Source organism: Barbus barbus (assembly GCF_936440315.1).
Source record: "Barbus barbus genome assembly, chromosome: 26".
Classification (NCBI taxonomy): Eukaryota; Metazoa; Chordata; class Actinopteri; order Cypriniformes; family Cyprinidae; genus Barbus; species Barbus barbus.
The window spans coordinates 2117230-2138130 of NC_136754.1; the positions used below are offsets into that span (position 1 = coordinate 2117230).

The following is a 20901-nucleotide window of genomic DNA, read 5'->3' on the forward strand; positions in this document are numbered from 1 at the left end:
AACTCTTTTTCCGAGGTCCTCCGTAATCTCCTTTGTTTGTGACATGATTCACTTCCACAAACATGATCAGACTTTAATAGATCCCTGTTCTTTGAATAAAACAGGTCACTGACTGAAAACACCTGACAGATGGACTCTAATTTCACCTTTAAATTAAATGCTAATCCAACACGCATATATGTAACACTGGATAATTTTTCTCAATAAATAAATGACAAAGAAAATATTTTTCTCTCACTTGTTTGATCCGGTTCTCGTTGTCTGCTTTCAGGACTTATATGAAAATCTGATGATGTTTTTGGGTCATATTTATGCAGAAATATAGAAAATTCTAAAGGGTTCACAAACTTTCAGTCAGCACTGTGTATATATATCATAAATTTAATCACAAACAACAATTTGTACAGTATTTAATATACAAATGTATTATTGTTCATTTTTAATTAATGTACTAATGTTAATTTAAACTTGAAATGCAATGACTTAAAATGTTACAAATGTATTACTATATGCATAAATTAACATATAATTAATTAATGAAGTTAATGGTACATAGTGCATTATCTAATGTTAATAAAAACATTTTGTGTAAATGTAAATATATTGTAAAGTGCTATTTTGTTTCTGTTTCTGAATAGCGAAGTGTGTAATTTTAGTCTCTAGTGCCACCAAACTGAATTGCAAAAATGATCACTTTATTTATTTGAAGCAGAAATCTTTTTTCAACAATATAAATGTTTCTACTGCCACTTTTAGTTAATTTAATGCGTCCTTGATTAATAAAAGTATTATTTTCTTAACATTTTCTATGGTAAGCAATACATTTTTATATTATTATTGTAATATGAATGTTATAATATATTTAATATCTTTTTTTTTTTTTTTGCCATCTCATGTGCTTGTAAATGAAGGTTCAGTGTTGATTAGACGTCTAATTCAGCAGTGCTCTGCTGTAATTATATTATTATGATTATGCATTCTGAGCGCTGTTTTCCTTCACCTGGAAGAGCCACTCAATACACTGAGATTTTGGAGTCAGATAAGTTCAAACAGAAACAGTTGTTGCATCAATAAGCATTTAGAATAGAATTGTTGTTATGCCAAACCAACCGGAGTCACTCTGTGCTGTGAAGAAGGTAAACAAAGACACACAATGGCTTGATATTACGGTAGATGAATGTTAAAATAAAAGAAATACAGCTTGATAAGTCCAAGAGCTGCCCATTTAGACAGGGTTTTTTCCCCGTACCATTTAGATGCATGGTCTGAATTGATGATACCACAATAATGAACTGCAGTTTAAGAATTTGGTCTGTGAACAGTTTTACATAGAGTTAAACATACATAGTTTTACATACAGTAAAAACTGTTTTTGTGAAATATTATTTCAGCTTTAAATAACTAAAAGCTGAATTTTCAGCATCATTACTCCAGTCTTCAGTGTCACATGATCCTTCAGAAATCATTCTAATATACTGATCTGCTGCTCAACAAACATTTCTGATTATCATCAATGTTGAAAACAGTTGTGCTGCTTCATATTTTTGTGGAAACTGTGATACATTTTTTTCAGGATTCAGAATAGAAAGTTCAAAAGAACAGCATTTATTTAAAATACACTTCTTTTATAACATTATAAATGTCTTTACTGTCACTTTGGATAAATGTAATGCATCCTTTCTAAAAAAAAATAGTATTAAGTAGTAAATAAATCCAGTGTAACACAGCAGAATCTGGTTGTTGATATCTAGTTTACTTGATGCACTGCAGCAGGAAGGTCGATTGGCTGGACTGAGTTCTGGATCCTGCTCTGCAGGAAGTAAAGCTCCTCTGCGCTCCAGCAAATCCCAGCTGTCCTCATGGAAACCAGATACCAGATCCAAATGGGAGCAAATCTCTTAGTTAGCATTTGCACTGGGAACCGGCTCAGGAAATTGAGTTAGACGGAGTGAATGAACAAATCATCGTTTGAATCCCAGACAATGCAAAGGCACAATGTTGAAGACGAAGTGCAGAGTGAAACACAAACAGTAAAACTGGATTCTCTTTGGTAAATTAATACAGTAATGCACTTATCATGATTTTTAAACATTTTAATGAAGTCTCTTATGCTCACCATGGCTGCATTGATGTGCTGTAAAAACACACAAAAAGGTAAATGTTATTACAACTGAATATAAGTGTTTTCTATGTGAATATATGTTAAAATGTCATGTATTCCTGTGATACACAGCTGAATTTTCAGCATCATTACTCCAGGCTTCAGTGTCACATGATCATTCAGAAATCATTCTAATATGCTGATTTGCTGCTCAAGAAACATTTTTGATTATTATCAATGTTGATAACAGTTGTGCTGCTTCATATTTAAACAGAAATGATATACCACCATTCAAATGTTTGGGGTATGCGTGTTTTTTAGTAGAAATTTATGCTTTTAAAATAATTGTGCAGCAAATCAGCATATTAGAATGATTTCTGAAGGATCATGTGACACTGAAGACTGGAGTAATGATGCTGAAAATAGGAGTGATTTACATTTTAAATTATAATAATATTTTACAATATTACTGTTTTTACTGTATTTTTGATCAAATCAATAATCAATAAATTTTATTCCGGTCCTCACAGACAAATTTTTACAAAATAAATAAAAATACATAATTACCGAAAAAGGTGTAGGCAGAGGCCTTGCTTATTATGCCTACCCTTTATACATAATTAACTGAATGGGCGACACTTTTCACGTCAAATAACACAAAATAAACAATATTACAAAAACATTTCCCAAAATGTACAAACATAATTCAAGACAAACATAAAAATACACACTCCAGCTATTACTTCAATTTTTTCACAATACAACCACAATTTAATTGTTTATCACCTTATTTTTTATACATTTTCTTAAATTGGCAACGTGAATTACATATTTTTAGTTCCTTATCACATTTATTCCATAGATTTACCCCTTTAACAGATAAGCACCTACTTTTTGCATTAGTTCTTGCCCTTACTTTTTTGAACATATACAATCCTCTTAAATTATACTGACTTTCTCTTATTTTGAACAGCCTCTGAATACAAAACTGTAAAGTAAACTGTACATTAACTGTAAAGTATATAAATCAATTAAATCTACAAATTTTAATGCATGTAAATTAATAAACAATTTATTTGTTGGTAATAATCAACCCTTTTGACAATCCTAATAGCTTTCTTTTGTAACATATATATTGAATTTAAATTGGTTTTATATGTGTGACCCCACACCTCCACACAATAAGTAATGTATGGAACTATGAGCGCACAATACAATATATATAACGTTTTTTCTTTCAAAATATGTTTTATTCTATTTAATATTGCAATGGATTTTGACATCTTTGTTTTTACATGATTAATATGTGATTTCCAACATAATTTATGATCAATTATAACACCCCAAAATGTATTTTTTGTACACTCTTTCTATTTCCTCATTAATAAGTTTTACTTAAATTCAGTGAAAGTCTGTTATCATCAAACAATTTTTTGAAAACCCTCAATTCGATTTCCACTGTATTCAGAAGCTGTTCCAAACTTCTCCCAGAACAATATAAGTTAGTATCAGCAGCAAACAAAACCATTTTTAATACTTTAGACACTTTACAAATATAATTTATGTACAGTACAAACAACTTAGGGCCTAGCACTGAACCTTGTGGAACACCACAAGTAACTTTCATTAAATCTGATTTAATATTATTAATTTGTACAAATTGATATCTGTCATCGAGGTAACTCTTATACCATATCTCTCCAGTTTCATCATCAATAATCCATAATCAATAGTGTCAAAAGTTTTTTTTTAAATCTAGGAACACCCCCACAGTATATTCATTATTATCCAATGAAGAAGAAATCTCTTCCACCAGTTCCATCCCAGCTATTGAGGTCGACTTGTTTGATCTAAAGCCATACTGATGATCACTCAATAATTTGTGTTTATCTATAAAATTATCAAGCCTGCGCACAAATATTTTCTCTAAAATTTGAAATTGGTCTGTAGTTGGAAAAACAGTGACGACCTCCATTTTTAAAAATAGGAATAACTTTAGCTGTTTTCATATTACTAGGGAATATTCCTGTTAAAAAGGACTGATTACAAATGTGTGTAAAGGGTTTTACTATATGTTCTATAATATTTTTTATTAACGACATGTCAATATCATTACAATCAGTGGAATATTTATTCTTACAGTTGTTAACAATGTCGAGTATTTCCTTTTAACTCCCCTTATAAACATTGAATAATCATTACTGGAAATATTCATTTCATCTATCCTATCCCCAGTTCTTTGCTCCATGAATTGCTCCCAATATTTACAAAATACTCATTAAATTAATTGACAATGTCATTCATTTTATTTATACTTAATTTATCATCATTAACAAATAATTTGTGTAATCAACTTTTCCAGTATTCTTTTTAATTATAATATTAAGTACTTTCCATGTTGTTTGTATATTATTCTTATGCTTGTCCAATAACTTATTATAGTAGTCCCTTTTACTAAATCTTATAATACTTATTAATTTATTTTTATAGATCTTCTATTTATTTTCCGCTTGTATTACAATTTCATAGTTGCTATAAATTTATTTTACAATGCATTTTTCTTTGTACATGCTTTCTCTATTCCCTTAGTAATCCATGGTTTGTCCTCTTTTTTTTTTTTTGCTTCTTTACAGTCCTCTTAAACAAACAATGTTTTTAATATTTATCTTCTGTATAATACTCAACAATTGTTATTTACATCATTAAAAAAGTGATTTTCCGGGTCAATATCATTTTCAATCTCGTACATTTTATGATCCGCGTAATTGAAGGATTTGAAGGATTCAAATTATCATACTTACAGTGACATTGTAAGCGGTCAGACACACAGTCCATTTGAATATTGACCAACTCCCCATCATCAACATCTCTAAATGGGAGCAAAAATTCCTTATATCCATCATATCGATAATCCTTTTGAGTCCATATGAATATTCCTTCACAGAGTCTTCACTTATCCATACTGATCCAATTCATAGCGTTCTCTTACAGTGTGTTCTTTGACTTCTTTAGGTGATCCATTATGCCGTAACAGCCATCACTTATCCATACTGATCAAGTTCATTGAGTTCTCTTATTGCATATACTTTAGCTTCTTCAGGAGTTCCATGTAGCCGTATCATCACGTTGCAATTTCTTGTCCATGTAGCTTGTATCTTGTTTTGTTTCCTCAAAATGAGTGCATGTCTAGCGATGTCAGCATTCTCTTTTGTAAGATGTTCATTCAGGTACACTCCTGTACCCTTCAACTTCTTTGCCTGCCTCAGTAACTCGGCTTTATGTTTCCGATTCACAAACCTTACAACTATTGCAGGCTTCGCTCCGCCATTCCTTCGTGGAAGGGTATGACAGGCCACAACATTATCGCTCTGAATGATCATATTCTGGCTTTCAAAGAACCTTTGCTTTTCCAGCGTTTGTAGTTCCTCTGGTAGGGTGCCTTCTCCGTCTCTGTCTCTGGCCATTGTACTGGCGTACGTCCGGTGTTTTGTTTCCAGTCCGCTTATAATTAAATCCTCCATTCTTGTATATTGCTCCAGCTCATCAATTCTTCTCTCCAGTCCTTCAATTTTCTTGTCCTTCTCTTTCAAAAGGTTCTTCAGTTGTTTAACTTCATCCATCAGATCAAGTCAAAATTCATCCTCAACCACACTGCTGATTTTCTTCGGTGGCATTTTGGTTTGTTCGCTTTTGTCTTCGTGTATTTACCATATTAATAACTTAGTTTATTATTAACACTTTTTTCTTTTCAGAAGTAGCTGGATTTTGGACATTTAAACATCCAATAAATAAACAAATAAATGCAGCCTTGGTGAGCAGAAGAGACTTTATTAAAAACATTTAAAAATCAAAATGTTTCCATACTTGGAAAAGTATTGTAGTAATGAATCAGGTTAGTATGATCTAGTTAGGAAAAAAACATTTTTTATATTAGTAAACAAATGCAATATTCACTGGCTGATTAACCTGGTTTTCCTTCATTCGTGATCCAGTGCTTCTTATTTAGATTTGTTCATCTTAAAACAACTAAATGATGTTTCATGTAATGTGATTTATGGTGGTGTATGTTCAGTTGGAGGTTCTCAGTGTTTCCGTGAGGCGTGGGGTGAGTGTCTTGCTGTGTAGTTGTCTGCTGCTTTGAGCGGTAACAAATGTCCAGTGTCTGATGGTCATTTGATGTGGAAGATGTTTGATGAGGCTCATTAATCAAGTTGCGTTTTCAGGGCCTGAGTCAATGTTTCTACGAAGAGCAGGTCAATTAAAGAAAAGCCTTCTGAAGGATCTCTGAACTTGATCCAGGACCTGTGTTTGTGTTGTCTGATGGACTCAGTGAACCAGTTTTGGGGATTATTTAATTTTATTTTTTAATGCAAACAGCATAGTGCAAGTCTATACATCATCAATTGTTGGCGTTGTCTAACAGACACAATTTTATTTATTATATTATTTTATTTTACAATTTATATTTATATTATATAATATATATTTAATTTATTATTTGTTTTATTTTAATGTAAAAGACATTTAACAAGTCCATACATCATAATTTGTTGCCATTGTCTGACAGAAAAAAGTTATTTTATTTTATTTCAGTTTATTTTATTTTATTCTAATGCATAAGACATAGAGTGAGTACATACATCATAATTCCTTGGCATTGTCTAACAGACAAGATTTTATTTTAGATTTTATTTTAGTGGATGTCTATACATCATCATTTGCTACCGCTGCCAGACAGACAAAATATGTATATAATTTTTATTTTATCCATGCATAACCACTGACACTAGTGAACACATTTACAAAATGGTATTACTTGACAATAAAGATCAAATCGTGCATGCAAATTTCTTTTGAAGTGACTCTATGATGTTGATAGATGCTGGCTCATCTGTTCATCCGCTTTGATATTCTGTAGAGAACACATGAATAACCTACTGCTGAAAACAGAAAGACAGAGAGATGAGAATGAGACCTGTGGTTACATTTCAAAATGCACAGAGGTCTGATTATCTACTTGCAAACTGTCTTTGTCTTTCCACTAAGTAAACCCAGGAGGACTCATGCATAGCTGCTGTTGGGCTTTAGACAAACCCTCTGGACAAGGAAAGTGCCAGAAAGTCTAATCTACAAATCTACTGAACAAACACTGTAATATATCATTTTCTATGGAGGAAATATGTGTAAGGCAACGTTTAAGCCTCTTTTTGTCAAAGTCAAGGCACTTTTTCATATAAAGCATAGTTCTTTATACTGGCAATTAAAATTGCAAGTATAAACACATGCACACATACACACAAACAAACACACACATCTATATATTACATAGCATAAATAACAATTAATCATAAACTTTAAATGTAATTTATGACTAATTATTAACAAACACATTAACTAATGTTTATAAAATCACCAAAAAGTGGTTTTTAATAGGGAAGTATGTATTTTTTTGTGTCTCCAGTGGCACCAAACAGAACTGCAAAAATAATTACTGAGCCCAGACAGGTTTCCTGAACATGCTCACTTTTATATTTTTGAACTTTCACAAGCTTCTTCAAATGATTCTCCCCCCGCAGATCTTCCATATGACGTATGACCTGGCGAGCGCGGTGATGCGGATTATTAACCTGATAGCGATGATGCTGCTGCTGTGCCACTGGGACGGGTGTCTGCAGTTTCTGGTGCCCATGCTGCAAGACTTCCCCTCCGACTGCTGGGTCTCCCTCAACAAGATGGTGGTATGTTTCGAACTTTCCATTTTCATATGTTTTTCACGAATGCGTCTTTGCACATACATAACAAAAGACTGCAGAGAATGAGAGTCTCTGCCAGGCCGACTCAGCATGTGCCACCAGACAATACAGCACCCCGCAATGCAAATATTAAGAAAATTGGTTCACAAAGCGAATCTCCAAGTGGGGTACTTGAATTGAATGAATCTGAATTCTATTAACCAGAATCTATTTGCTGATATTACCTGATTGTCTTTGACCAGCTAAATTAAGGTTCCCAGATAGATTCAGATGTTGTCTGCAACATCTAATAATGTTTACCTAGTCATAATGAAATTGATCTCCATGCTGCACAAGAAGAAAACGTAATTTCTCAGAGGTTGTTCTTTAATAGCTCAGGAGACTTAATATTTTCAGTTTTGTGTTAAATAGTTGTCACAGTAAAAGTATAGAGATATAAAACAAATAGTGAGCAACTCATATTGAGTCTAAAGGAGTTATTAATGTTCTGCATTTCTGTTTTGAGCTGCGCGCGCTGAAGATGAACAGTAGAATGAAGCTTTTGATAGCAGGTTTTTAATCAGTGGGATTAAACTCATCATTTATCTCATATAGAATACGCTTCGTTATTTATACAACATAACGTTATATTACGACTTATAGGCTATCTGTACAAAATGCCCCGAATGCATAAGTGAACGTGTCTGCGCAGCTCTGAATGAACTCTTTTTATGGACATGCGAGCGTGCTGAAGATTTAATCACCCTATACTACAATGAAGCATTTTACTGCGTAACTCAGTAACACATATTTATATACACATAAACCAGTTGAAGTGTTTTGAAATCGGTAAGTTGTACCCTACCTGATTGAAAAAAATCCAGTCTTTCACATGCCTGTGTCAATTTGAGTCTTGTTAAAGATTTAAATCCCTGCCGCCAAGATCCTCTGTTGGCCACAGATTATGGAAAGTGAAATTTAAATCTATACGGGTGGTTGGATTTATTTATTAAGCTTCTTTCTTTTCAGATTCTAATTTACAGCATTATTTTAATGAGCTGTATATTAACTTAAAGTTTTATGTGAAATCAAAGACTTGAGCACCCCCATTTAGCCAAAATGGTATGATCATAACACCCCGCGAATATTCAACTGTGAGATTGGGATTTGAATCGGGCTCCTCCCATCGAAGCATCGAATCGTCGACACTATTCGGGGTCACCCCTAGTTTGAGACATTGTTGAGATCTCTTCTGAAACTAGAAACTAGAGTCAACAACAAGTCTCAATTGGTTCTCCATTTAATCTTGTTGTCTAGGAGAAACTATGAAGGTATTTGAGAAATTACAATTTTAGAAATGCTATTTGCAATGTATTTTTGCTATATGAGCACAGTGTGAGACATTGTTCAGATCTCGTCTGAAACTCTAGTGGAGGCACATGCGAGATTACTGCAGACTTTCTCATTTAGGACCGAAACATCTGAGAAGCAGGAGACTTAAGAAAAGTCTCAATTTGTTCTCCGTGTAATCTCAATGTTGTTAAGTAGAAAAATTTAGATATTTGAGATATTACAATTTTTAGATGTTATATACAAGATCCAATGCATTTGGAAATCTGAACACCGAGAAGTTGCTGAGATCTCGGCTGAAACTCTAGAGGTGACACATGTGAGATTACTGGAGTCATTCTCTCAGGAGAAACATCTAAGAACCACTTCAGAAAAGTCTCTAATTGTTCTCCATTTAATATAATTGTTATCTAAGAAAAAAACAATTGAGATATTTGAGGTTACATTTTTTCAATATTATGTTTAAGATGTATTTTTGCAAATCTGAGCTCAGTTTGAGACATTGTTGAGATCTCTTCTGAAACTCTAGAGGAGACACATATGAGATTACTGGAGTCCATCTCTCAGGAGAAACATCTGAGAAGCAGAAGATTCTCAATTTGTTCTCTGTTTAATCTTGTTGTCTAGGAAAAAAAACAACTTGAGATATTACAATTTCTAGATATTATGTTTGAGAAGTAATGTATTTTTGCAAATCGGAGCACAGTTTGAGACATTGTCGAGATCTCATTTGAAACTCTAGTGGAGACACATGTGAGATTACTGGAGTCTTTCTCAGGAGAAACCCTTAAGAAGCAGGAGACTCTCATCGCTCAAGTAAATAAGATATCAAATAGATCTCATTTGTGAATTTTCTCTGAGGTCTTCATCAGAGTCTCATCTCAGTTAAGTGATTTTCCCAGGTTTCTGTGTTTTTTCCAGTCTTTTTGTCTTCTCTCATTGAGTTGTCAGCACTACCTCTAGTTCATACAGCATCTCTCTGTTGAAGTGTGTGATGAAACTGTGAGTAAGTGTGTGTTGTTGCCCGGCTCAGGGCTGTTTGGTGTGGATCAGATGAGACAGGGTGATGGCAGTGGAGATAAAAGTGTGTGTGTGTGTGTGTGCGTGTGTAAACGTTCAGGTTTAGAGATGTGCCAAAGCAGCTGTGCTCTTTGTACATCTCTCAAACAAACATGAAAGAACCTGTTTAGAGGGCCAGACACCACACACACACACACACCTCTGAAAAACATTTGGATAGTTCACACCAAACTGAAAACTCCACTGTTATTTATTCACTCTCATGTTGTTCCGACCCCACATGCTTTTTTTCACACAACAGCCAATCTTAAAGGGTTCAGCTTCTTAAAGTTCATCTACTGTAAGTGATGTTTGTCAACTTTGCTAGCTAATCTCTTCAGCCACATGTTCTCCCTCCAAAATCCCCTGCAAATACATGACAGCAAATCTCATATCAGCAAACCTCAGTGATTGACTACAAGTTTTCTGTCACAGAAGTATGAGTTACTGTATTTCTTAGGACACGTTTCAGTGAAATATGTCAGGTGGTAGAGACATTTTATGTGTGGTTTTTAAAGAAGTTACAGCAGTTTTAAGGTCCTTGTAAAATAGCTATATTGTTATATTACTAATATAATATATATAATATAATATAACATTTTCTAATGAAACAGGATATTTAATATGAAGAATTAAAAGACTGGACTTGATGTTACACACTTGGAATTGTTTGTACGTCTCTATATAATTTAATAGTTGAATGAAATTGCTCCAATAAAGATGCATTCGACTGTTGCATTTTAAAATCACAGTCACACAAGTTTATACTGGTCGTGTTACCTGCATATTCACCATTGTAAAATGATGAATGAATTATGACCGTACACGCTCATACAAAAACGCTACTCTTTCAAAAATACTAATATATACACTTTAGGCACTGATATGTATATTTAAAGTTCTAATATTTACCTTTAATGCACTAGTATGTACCATTTTGGAGTAAAAATAAGTACAAAGATGTACCTTTTAGCTTTTGTGCCAGTGACAGCGTTGTACCTTTTTTTTCTGAGAGTGAATAAATATTAATATAAAAAGTTGCACTCTCTAATATTTGGTTGGACCGTCTTTGGCTTTGATAACAGTGTGCATTTGGCATGGCATTGTTTTCACAAACTTATTTCCATCAAGAGTTGCATTACTTTTTGTCTGGAATCTTGTATTGACAGTGAAAGAGTTGAACCACTCTGTACAGTCTATTCCAGCACATCCCAAAGACTTTCAATGAGGTTAAATCTGGAATTCATGTGTGAAATTGGCATGTTTTTTAGGAAATAAAAAGCTACATAATGCATCAGTTAGGGTTAAAAGAATTGTTGACACATATAACATACCAGAAACAAATGAAATACTGCAATAATGATTCAATCATATATTCTTAAGTATTTGCTTATTTAAATCCAAACACTAAACCAAAAACCAAAAACAGCTGACCGCTAATATGTCTGGGGGAAACAAAAGAGGTTTTCTAGAGCCAATCGATGTAAATACTTTTGTAAAACAATTATTTCAGAAAAAAATATTCATATCCACCCATCTTTTAATAAATTGTTCATACATCACATCACGTACACCCAAACCTAAAATGAGGTCCTAAAATGTATCTCCAATATCTTCTATTGGAAATGAATGACACCTAGTCTGTTTCTGGTCTATTTGTTGGAAATAGTGAAAAGGTGTGTAGTCAAAGTATAATGCATAAAACACTTGGTAGTAAGTGTAATGCAGTAGTACAAAGTATAATGCTCAAACTTTAATGCATGTTGACTTTAAGAATGCATAGATTGAATTTTTATTGTATTATAGTTGATGTGATGCTGCTATCAGTTTGTTTGATGTGTTGCGTAGGGTTGTGTAACAAAGGGTTATTGCTGTTGTTTTTGCTCAGTCCCTGTGGATACTGAAGGTCCGTGATGATGCCACACATGACATTAAGGTCACCGTCCCTCTGGAGATCAGAGAACGAGGGAAAGATAGAGAGAATGTGAGATGGAAGAGAGGGGAATTACGTATACAGATGCAGGAGGAAAGAGAAGTTTCACATCCATAGCAGAAACAGGTGGTATTTGTGTTGCTTGTATAAGTCTACATTACTTTAAGTTTGGGGTTGGTAAGATTTTTATTTTTTTTGAAAGAAATCAATACTTATATGTAGACAGGATGCATTAAAATGATCAAAAATGACATTTACAATGCTACAAAAGATTCTATTTCTAATGTATGCTTTTCTTTTGAAATTTCTATTCATCAAAGATTAATGAAAAAATATGGTTACCACAAAAAATCTGAAGCAGCACAACTGCTTTCAATATTGATAATAATACAAAATGTTTCCCGAGCAGCAAATCAGCATATTAAAATGATTTCTGAAGAATCATGTGACACATGGCTCTCGCATATTTTAAAATTGATTAGAAATGGCATAATGCAATTTATCAACGCTTACATTTTTTTTCTAATAGAATGCTTAAAATAGATTAAACATGATATTAAAAATCACCATTTTATTAAATGACCTTTATGAATTAAATATATATTTATTCATATCATTCTGTGTAATATTTAGAGAAAAGGTTCGGTGTGAATAAAAGACTCGTGGTCTATGTGAATTAAGCTTACATTGCAGTAGATGAGTGCAAAAGAGACATGCGTGAACCATGGTTATTTGTGTAACAATTAAATGGCAGCCAAAACTGAATAACTGTGACAGTCCTCTCTGAATCCGTCAGGAAAAAGGAACGTGCCACTAAAAACGATGAGAACACAGGAAGCAAATAAAATGGGAAGAGGAAGCTGGCATAGATGCAGGCTTCGGCCTCTGGAGAGTTTCTACACTGAGTGCTTGACATCTCATATTATTAGTGTGCACATACAGAAACAGACCATTCATCTTCAGTAAACGCATCCTAAAGGACGTCATTGATCTTACTGGAACCGCACACGCGCATGCTGGATCAACACAGAAACGTACGAAAATGTGTGAAGGTATGAATGTTTTTTGGCAGTCGCCGACCGCTGTGTTTACAGCACAGATTATGATCAATAGATCAGCACTTGAACTGCTCCTAAATCCCTAAATACAGTTTATAAGGTAGTAAGATGTGAGGTTTTGCAGTTACAGCAGGGAATGAGATCACTGTATGGAAAAACCCTTGAATTATTGTTCTTATGTGAATTATTATCATCTGTGCTGCTCAGTGAGGTTCATGATATTGGAGATAAATCAAAGCATGGCAAGGCATCTGAGCTTCACATGCAGTGAATCATCTGTAAACAAATGCTGGTGCACTGCTGTGTGTGTGTGTGTGTGTGTGTGTGTGTGTCTGTGTTGCTCAATGCTAACATAAATCTATTAGGATAGCAGGAAGCTTAGGATACACTAACATCAGTAGACACATAGCTGGAGGGTTTAAACATATACATAAAGAATATTCAGGGATATACTCTCAAAACATGCAATAGTGTGTGTTTGTGTTTGTGTGTGTGTGTTATGTCATAACCTTATTTATTTATGCTAAAACATAATACTTGCTTGCTGGATTAATTGAAGAAAAAAATATTAATGTAGCTTCATTTACTATATACTACTATAGTATATACTACATTATACTATACATGCAAGTCTATAAAGCTATTTTAGTTTGGGGTTGGTAAGATCCCTGTACATGTAATAAAAAATTCAATAAAAACAGTAATATTGTGAAATATTATTACAATTTAAAGTATCTGTTTTCTATTTGAATATATTTTTAAATGTAATTTATTCCTGTGATCGAAGCTGTATTTTCAGCATCATTACTCCAGTCTTCAGTGTCACATGATCCTTCAGAAATCATTCTGATTTGCTGCTCATGAAACATTCCTGATTATTATCAATTTAAAAAAAAAAAAAACATGACACATTTTTCAGTATTTTCTGAGTCTCGCTAAATACAAAGTTGAAAAGAACAGCATTTATTTGATTATATAATATTATAAATACTTTACTGTCACTTTTGATCAATTTAATGCTTTCAGCTCTGAAGAGAAGTGTTAAAACATCTTACTGACTCCAAACTTTTCAATTGCAGTGTACTGTATATAGGCTACACAGTATATTTAAGTCTCCGCCATGTGAATGGAGTTTATGTACTCTGTGTGTGTGTGTGTGTGTGTGTGTTTAGACTCACTTGTGTAAGTGGATTAAACACAGTATGTTATTTCTCTCCCTCTGAGAAAAACCCTCCAGAGACACAAAGATGCTCTCAGTCCTCTCGCCATACATGCCTTCAGTCCTCTTGGAAAAAACATGCTGCTAACATGGACCTGGAGGAGATTTTGAGCGCTCTCATTATGGGCTTCCCAGAATCCTTTTTAATCAAGGCTGACTGCTCCTTACTCCAAAAATGTGTTATTTTTAATGCCATAATTGCCTGGTCAGACTGTAAACAATTTATCAATGCAGGTAAAAAAAATGCTTCACCTCTAGTAAGGCTTTGATGACTTTATCTTCTTTTCTTATTTTTGACTCTTATTTTCATGCCTTCCCATTCAGTCACTTCACATAAAAAGTAAGAACCTAAAAAAAAATCCTGTATTAAATATAGATTTATGCTGAAATCTTAAATGCAATATCACGTGTCTCCTCAGAAGAGATCTCAACAATGTCTCACACTGTGCAAAAAGCTGCCTTGTTATGTCTCTTTCAAACGTCAGAAATCTGACTATGAACTCGAACAATTCTCTTCTAATGATCCGAGCTACTTTCCACATTCATTTTACATTTCTGTACTGTTTGTGCAAGACTTACTCTCTGGTAATACTTTATTTTTGATGGTCCCTTTTGAACATTCTGTTGACAATAAGTAAAGCTGAACCTACATGTCAGCTAACTCTCATTAGAATATTAGTACTGTCTTCTTAATGTCTGCTAACTCTTTATTCACTCTCAGAAATAAAGGTACAAAAGCTGCCACTGGGGCAGTACCTTTTCAAAACTTTTATACCTATTAGGTTCAAATATGTACACTTTAAGCACTAATATGTACCTTTAAGGTACCAAAATGGACCCTTTAGGTACAAACATGCACCTTTTGAAAAGGTACTGCCCCAGTGACAGCTTTTGTACCTTTATTTCTGAGAGTGTTGTAATGGTCTCCCAACAGACATTCTACTGATTATAAGTGACTTTGCACGCACATGTCAACTTATTCAAACCCTAACCTTTCCAGTCTACTAATATTGTACTAACACGCTAATTGTAGGTGCAACTTTACTTATAGTCAAAAGTCAAAGTGACCATCAAAAAAAAAAGCCAAACCACAACTCTTAACTCATTCGTGTCTATTTCTGTCAGGACCACTATCGTCAAAGGTGACTTATAATTAGCATACAGTTTGGATTGGCGGTGTGGTTCTGTTCTGGGCAAGAACGCCCTGTGCATCCATGCAGCCTAGCATGGATAAGAGCAGGGAGAGCAGCAATAACCCCCCAGGGTAAACAGAACAGAACCAACATAAATGTATTGCAGATTTAATAAAAGTTCAATAATTTAATGTAGCATTTTAGAAATTTGTCTAATTCAACAGAGAATCAGAAGGCCGAACCCTGACTGATGAGAGGAGGAGATGGGCATGGAGGAGTGTAATTAGCTATTGAATTTTAGAAGAAACAACTCAGTGAAACATCTCAGTAAATACAGTAATATTGCAATGAAAGAGCCAGCACTGAACAGTTACATTATCCTCTAAACCTCCTCTAAAAGTCCTGTGGTGATGGCATATTTGTGCAGTCAGCATCACCCTGGTTCCTCAAAAAACAATAGGATTCTAACATGTTTTGTTCTTCATGATTATCTTCTTCACAACTTTCATGCATTTTGAAGCCTAAATACAACTGGCATAATTAAGACACTAAATGGAATACACTACGGTCACATGACTTCAATATCAACACCATTAAACTTGAACTCTTTCATTTGAAATCATTTTCACTGAATAATAGAATTGAATAGTTTAGTTTAGTTTACAAAAAACAATTATTATTAGTAACCACCTTCTTCAAGACAAGTAAAAGTATTAAAAAAAAAAAAAAACACAAGGACGTTTTACTGTATGTAAATGTACTATTTTTTGCTTGGGGGTGTTGGTATGATCAAATTCTCATATCACTGTATGCATAATCTAATAGAACAGTATATTTTTAATGTGATAAATGCACCAGTGACATCGACCATGATTTTTAACATCTCTTTCTTGACTCATTATGTGATCAGAGTACCTTTATTTCAGGAAAGTGAGCAAAAATTCATTAGAAAGACCCATTGGAACCATTTTCAAATTTTGGCTCACAAAAATATATCATTCTCATATACTGCTGTGTCACTCAACAGGTCAAAGGTCAACAGGGGACAAATAAGCTCTTTGTGTCATATAGAAGCAATCAGAAATGTAATCCTGCTTCGCTCCGTAATGTACTCGGCATCTGAATGTCTTCCTCCTGAAGAGCAGACACACGTATAGTATCATTACCCCAGGAAGCTTTTCCGCCTGACTGCCGCATTGATGAAAAACTGCACTGACTCGGTCAGACGCGGAGATGAATGGCTCGCTGAAGAGATGTTGGATTGTCTTGGCTGAGATTAAAAACATATATTACACAGCATCTGGAGTCTGGGGCCTGGGCAGCAGCGTGTGTCCTGGCAGCAGAGGATGCGAGGACTGCTGTACGTTTAGATAAGCTATTGTAAATAGAGTCAGAACAGGCTGGCGGCCCGACTGCACTATTACAGGCAGAATCCGAGAGTCTGAGCTTATCGGCCGCAGGGCACGCGTGTCTGTACGGCTAATGAATGTCTTCCCATAATGCCTCTTGCCCTATCACTGCGGACCAGGGCATGAATGAGAGAGTGATCAAGAAAGTGTCTCAGTTCCACTGAGGCTCATTCGCTCCTATTTTCTCTTCCTTTTTGTTACATACTTTTTCTCACTTTCATACTTCAAGATATTGAAAGTTATTTGAAGAAGCCCACGAAATGAGTCCATACACCAGGCTGGAGAAGTAAATTGTGTGTTTGTTTGTGTGTGTGCATGCTCAGATGTGGGCTGTCTTTGTGGCTACCTAATTTCAGAATTTTATTTTTTTTGTTCTATAATATTAGATTTCCTTATTGCAATATTTATTTTCATTTGTTTGTTTGTATTTTGAAATATTACATTTTAGTGTATTATTTATTTCATTTTTCAATCAATTTTTCCCCCCATTTATTTCAGTTAATTTTATTTATTAATTTCCATATTCGTTACTTTTAATTTAATTTTTTTTTTTTTTTATATATTTATTTATTACTTATTTAATTTATTTATTTAATTTTTAATCAATTTTCTTATTTAATTTCAATATTCTATTCTATTCATTAATTTAATTTATTATTTTATTTTATTTGATAAAAGGTGTAATTCGGGGTTCGGGTTAGTCTGGTTACAGATGGGAAATCCTTGCAAAAGATATTAGTATGTTCAGAATAGAATATGACCATACCATGCATGAATGCACATGCATGTGAATGTACTATTTTTGCTGTAGGGTGGGTGACCAAAATCTCATATCACGGTATGAGTAATCTTATATAGCAATATATTTTGTGATCTGCCAAATATTATGACTTTTGCATACAAAATTGTAAAAAAAAAAAAGCTAAATTACACTGTTTTCCCAAATGAAAAATGGACACCACTTGCTTAATTAAACATGCAAAATAGTGTGGACACGTGACAACAGCATAGCATTCTATTGCTTGAAAGATTTATTATTACAAATTGTTTCACATTCTTATATTACTAAACCAACCAGTAGATAATGCACAGTATGCAGTATGCTGGGATTGCCACTCCAGGATACTCAATATACAGTATATGCAGGTTTAGGAGAGTATACTGATTTTATATTCTGCTGTAAAAAGTGTCCTTCTCTATCCATTCTATTCTGCAAACACAATGTCTCTTAGTGTGTGTGTGTGTGTGTGTGTGTGTGTCCAGAGCTCCAGCATGGACACTCTACTTCTTCTGTTTTCAAGGCAAAGTACTCTCGGCTGATGTATAATTAATGCTTGTTCTCTCCAGTGTTCCTACAGTGACCTGCTCCTTCTGACTTTAATACTTTCCTCATTTCCCATTTTTTCCTTTCTCAGTCCTTTTCTTCTTCTCTTTAACTTTGCATGCCACATGGGAGAAAAGGGAGGAGAAAGGTATGCAGGCTATATATGTTTGCAGTGGAATACTGTTTACTCCATACTGCATATTGTGGGGTCCAAAAATCTGAGGCCACATTGAAAATCCAGACCTTTTTTCATCTACACTTGGAAATCAAGAGAAAGTTTGGTTACACTTTATTTCGATAGTCCACTTTAGACATGCTACTAACTATAAGTCACTTTTTAACTACATGTCAACTAATTCTCATTAAATTGCAACTACATGTCTACTAACTCTGAGAGTAGACTGTTAGGGTAGGTTTAGGGTTAGTAGAATAAGTTGACGTATACTTGCATAGTTTCTGATAGTTAGTATATTGTATGTTGTGGACCCATAAAAATAAAGTGTTAGAAGATATTAAACAGACAGTCTACTAATAATCTAATGACTGCTAGTTGACATGTAGTTGCAAAGTTACTTACTGTTAGTAGAATGTCTAAAGGGGACTATCGATATAAAGTGTTACCGAAAATTTTAGGATTTTGAAACAAAGAAGTTAAGAGTGGTGTCCAGTTATCATCTGGGAAATCAATAGTTATTTTTGCACTTCCAATCCAATTCTGAGTAAAACATCCTAACATTGGCAGCCAAATCAGATAATGAGTCATGAAAGGCCAAGTGCACTGCATACAGCAAAGTTTGCATGCTGTGTACCCAGAAATGAACATTTGCTCACCCTCAGGCCATCCAAGATGTAGATGAGTTAGTTTCTTCATCAGAATAGATTTGGAGAAATGTAGCATTGCATCATTTGCTCACCAATGGATCCTCTGCAGTGAATGGGTGCCGTCAGAATGAGAGTCCAAAGAGATCCACACCACTCCAGTCCATCAGTATCTCTTGTGAAGCTAAAAGCTGTGTGGATTTGTAAAAAGCAAATCCATCATTAAGGCATTTTAACTTTAAACCATTGCTTTGGCCAAAATACGAGCCCATAATCCATAATAACGCTTCCTCCAGTGAAAAAGTCCATCCTCTGTTTGACCTGTGCATATTTCTCTCCTGATTCAGAGATGACACTGCAGAAAGCAATATTACAAATAGAGTACTTGTATTTTAGCGAGCGGCAGTTTAAAGTTAAAATTGCCTTGATGGATTTGAAGATGGTAATTGATGGACTGGACTGGAGTGGTGTGGATTACTTGTGATGTTTTTAATCAGCTGTTTGGACTCTCATTCTGACGGCACCCATTCACTGCAGAGGATCCATTGGTGAGCAAGTGTTGCAATGCTACATTTTTCCAAATCTCTTATGATTAAGAAACAAGCTCCTCTACGTCTGGGATGGCCTGAGGGTGAGTACATTTTCAGCAAATCTTCATTTTTGGGTGAACTATTCCTTTAATGGGTCATGATGGGATGCAATAGATCCAGTTTTTATTCTCTTCTCAGTTCAGGAGTTTGAGCATTTGGGCAGAGGACAGCAACCGTAATTAATCTTGCCTTGGGAATTAGCCGGATGTCAGCACAAGTCAGGCAGCAGACGCATTTTTAAAAAGGGCACATTTAATGGCTTCTTGTTTGAGACTGCTGGCAGACCCTCACCACACACTGATCTCTGTCATCCCGAGACGCCTGACGCCTGGCCATTCTGCAGATAAATGCTTTATTTATTTATTAAGTTCAGGAAACGACTTAGACATTTTGGTTATAATATGAATTGCTTACAGAATATGAAAACATATACAATATCAATAAAACGATTGTGGGATGTACATTTTTTTGACGTTGTACATAAAAAAAAAGCTTATTGGGGAAGGTTTTACAAAGAAAATGCTATTTCAGTCTTTCTACTGTCATGTTTAATTCAATGTGTTACTTGGGAAACCGTGACATTTTTTTAAGTAAATCATACACAACCTTTTTTCAGTGTATTTTTAAAGCAGTACCATAATCTTATTATCATAGTATGGGTAATTTTATATTGTGGTAACAATAAATATCACATCACTCATATTTCAACCTGGCAGTAAAAAATAAAATTACAAAACTTTAACTAATATATTTCTATACTCATTATGTAATGAGACTGCCAAATCTAATAACATTAGATATCACAATGTAGTAATTTCACTGGAAATTGGACCCAAATTGATTTATACACTGTAAAAAAAAAAAAAAGAAGATTTTTCAAAGTTTTAGAGAAAACAACGATTATTGAAGTTGTAAAAGGAAATACTATTTCAGTTTTTTTCTACTTCAAAGTTTCACATTTAATTCAGTGTCTTGATGTTTCTTTGTAATTAAAAAAAAATTTACCAGCAATTTCTGAGTGAAAATTGTTTCCCCAGTGTGTATTATGTAATATACTTTATTTGTTTATTTTTTTTTTTTTTGGAATTTCATCATATCTTACCATCATATCTTTCTTGACCCATTATGTGATGTGACTAGACTGTCTGTTATGACATTTGCATACAAAATTGTA

The 20901-nt window shown here is 34.1% G+C and overlaps 1 protein-coding gene across 1 annotated transcript in view; it reads left to right on the plus strand.

Annotated features, from left to right (window-relative positions):
* The window catches only part of LOC306846064 (potassium/sodium hyperpolarization-activated cyclic nucleotide-gated channel 2-like), a gene marked incomplete at both ends in the record, with an annotated part of 60886 nt that overhangs the window by 7903 nt on the left and 32082 nt on the right, over positions 1 to 20901 (plus strand). Inside the window, one exon of the mRNA XM_079379154.1 lies at positions 7678 to 7839. Within this exon, the coding sequence (XP_079235280.1) occupies positions 7678 to 7839 (162 nt within the window). The remainder of the gene's footprint in view (positions 1 to 7677; positions 7840 to 20901) is intronic.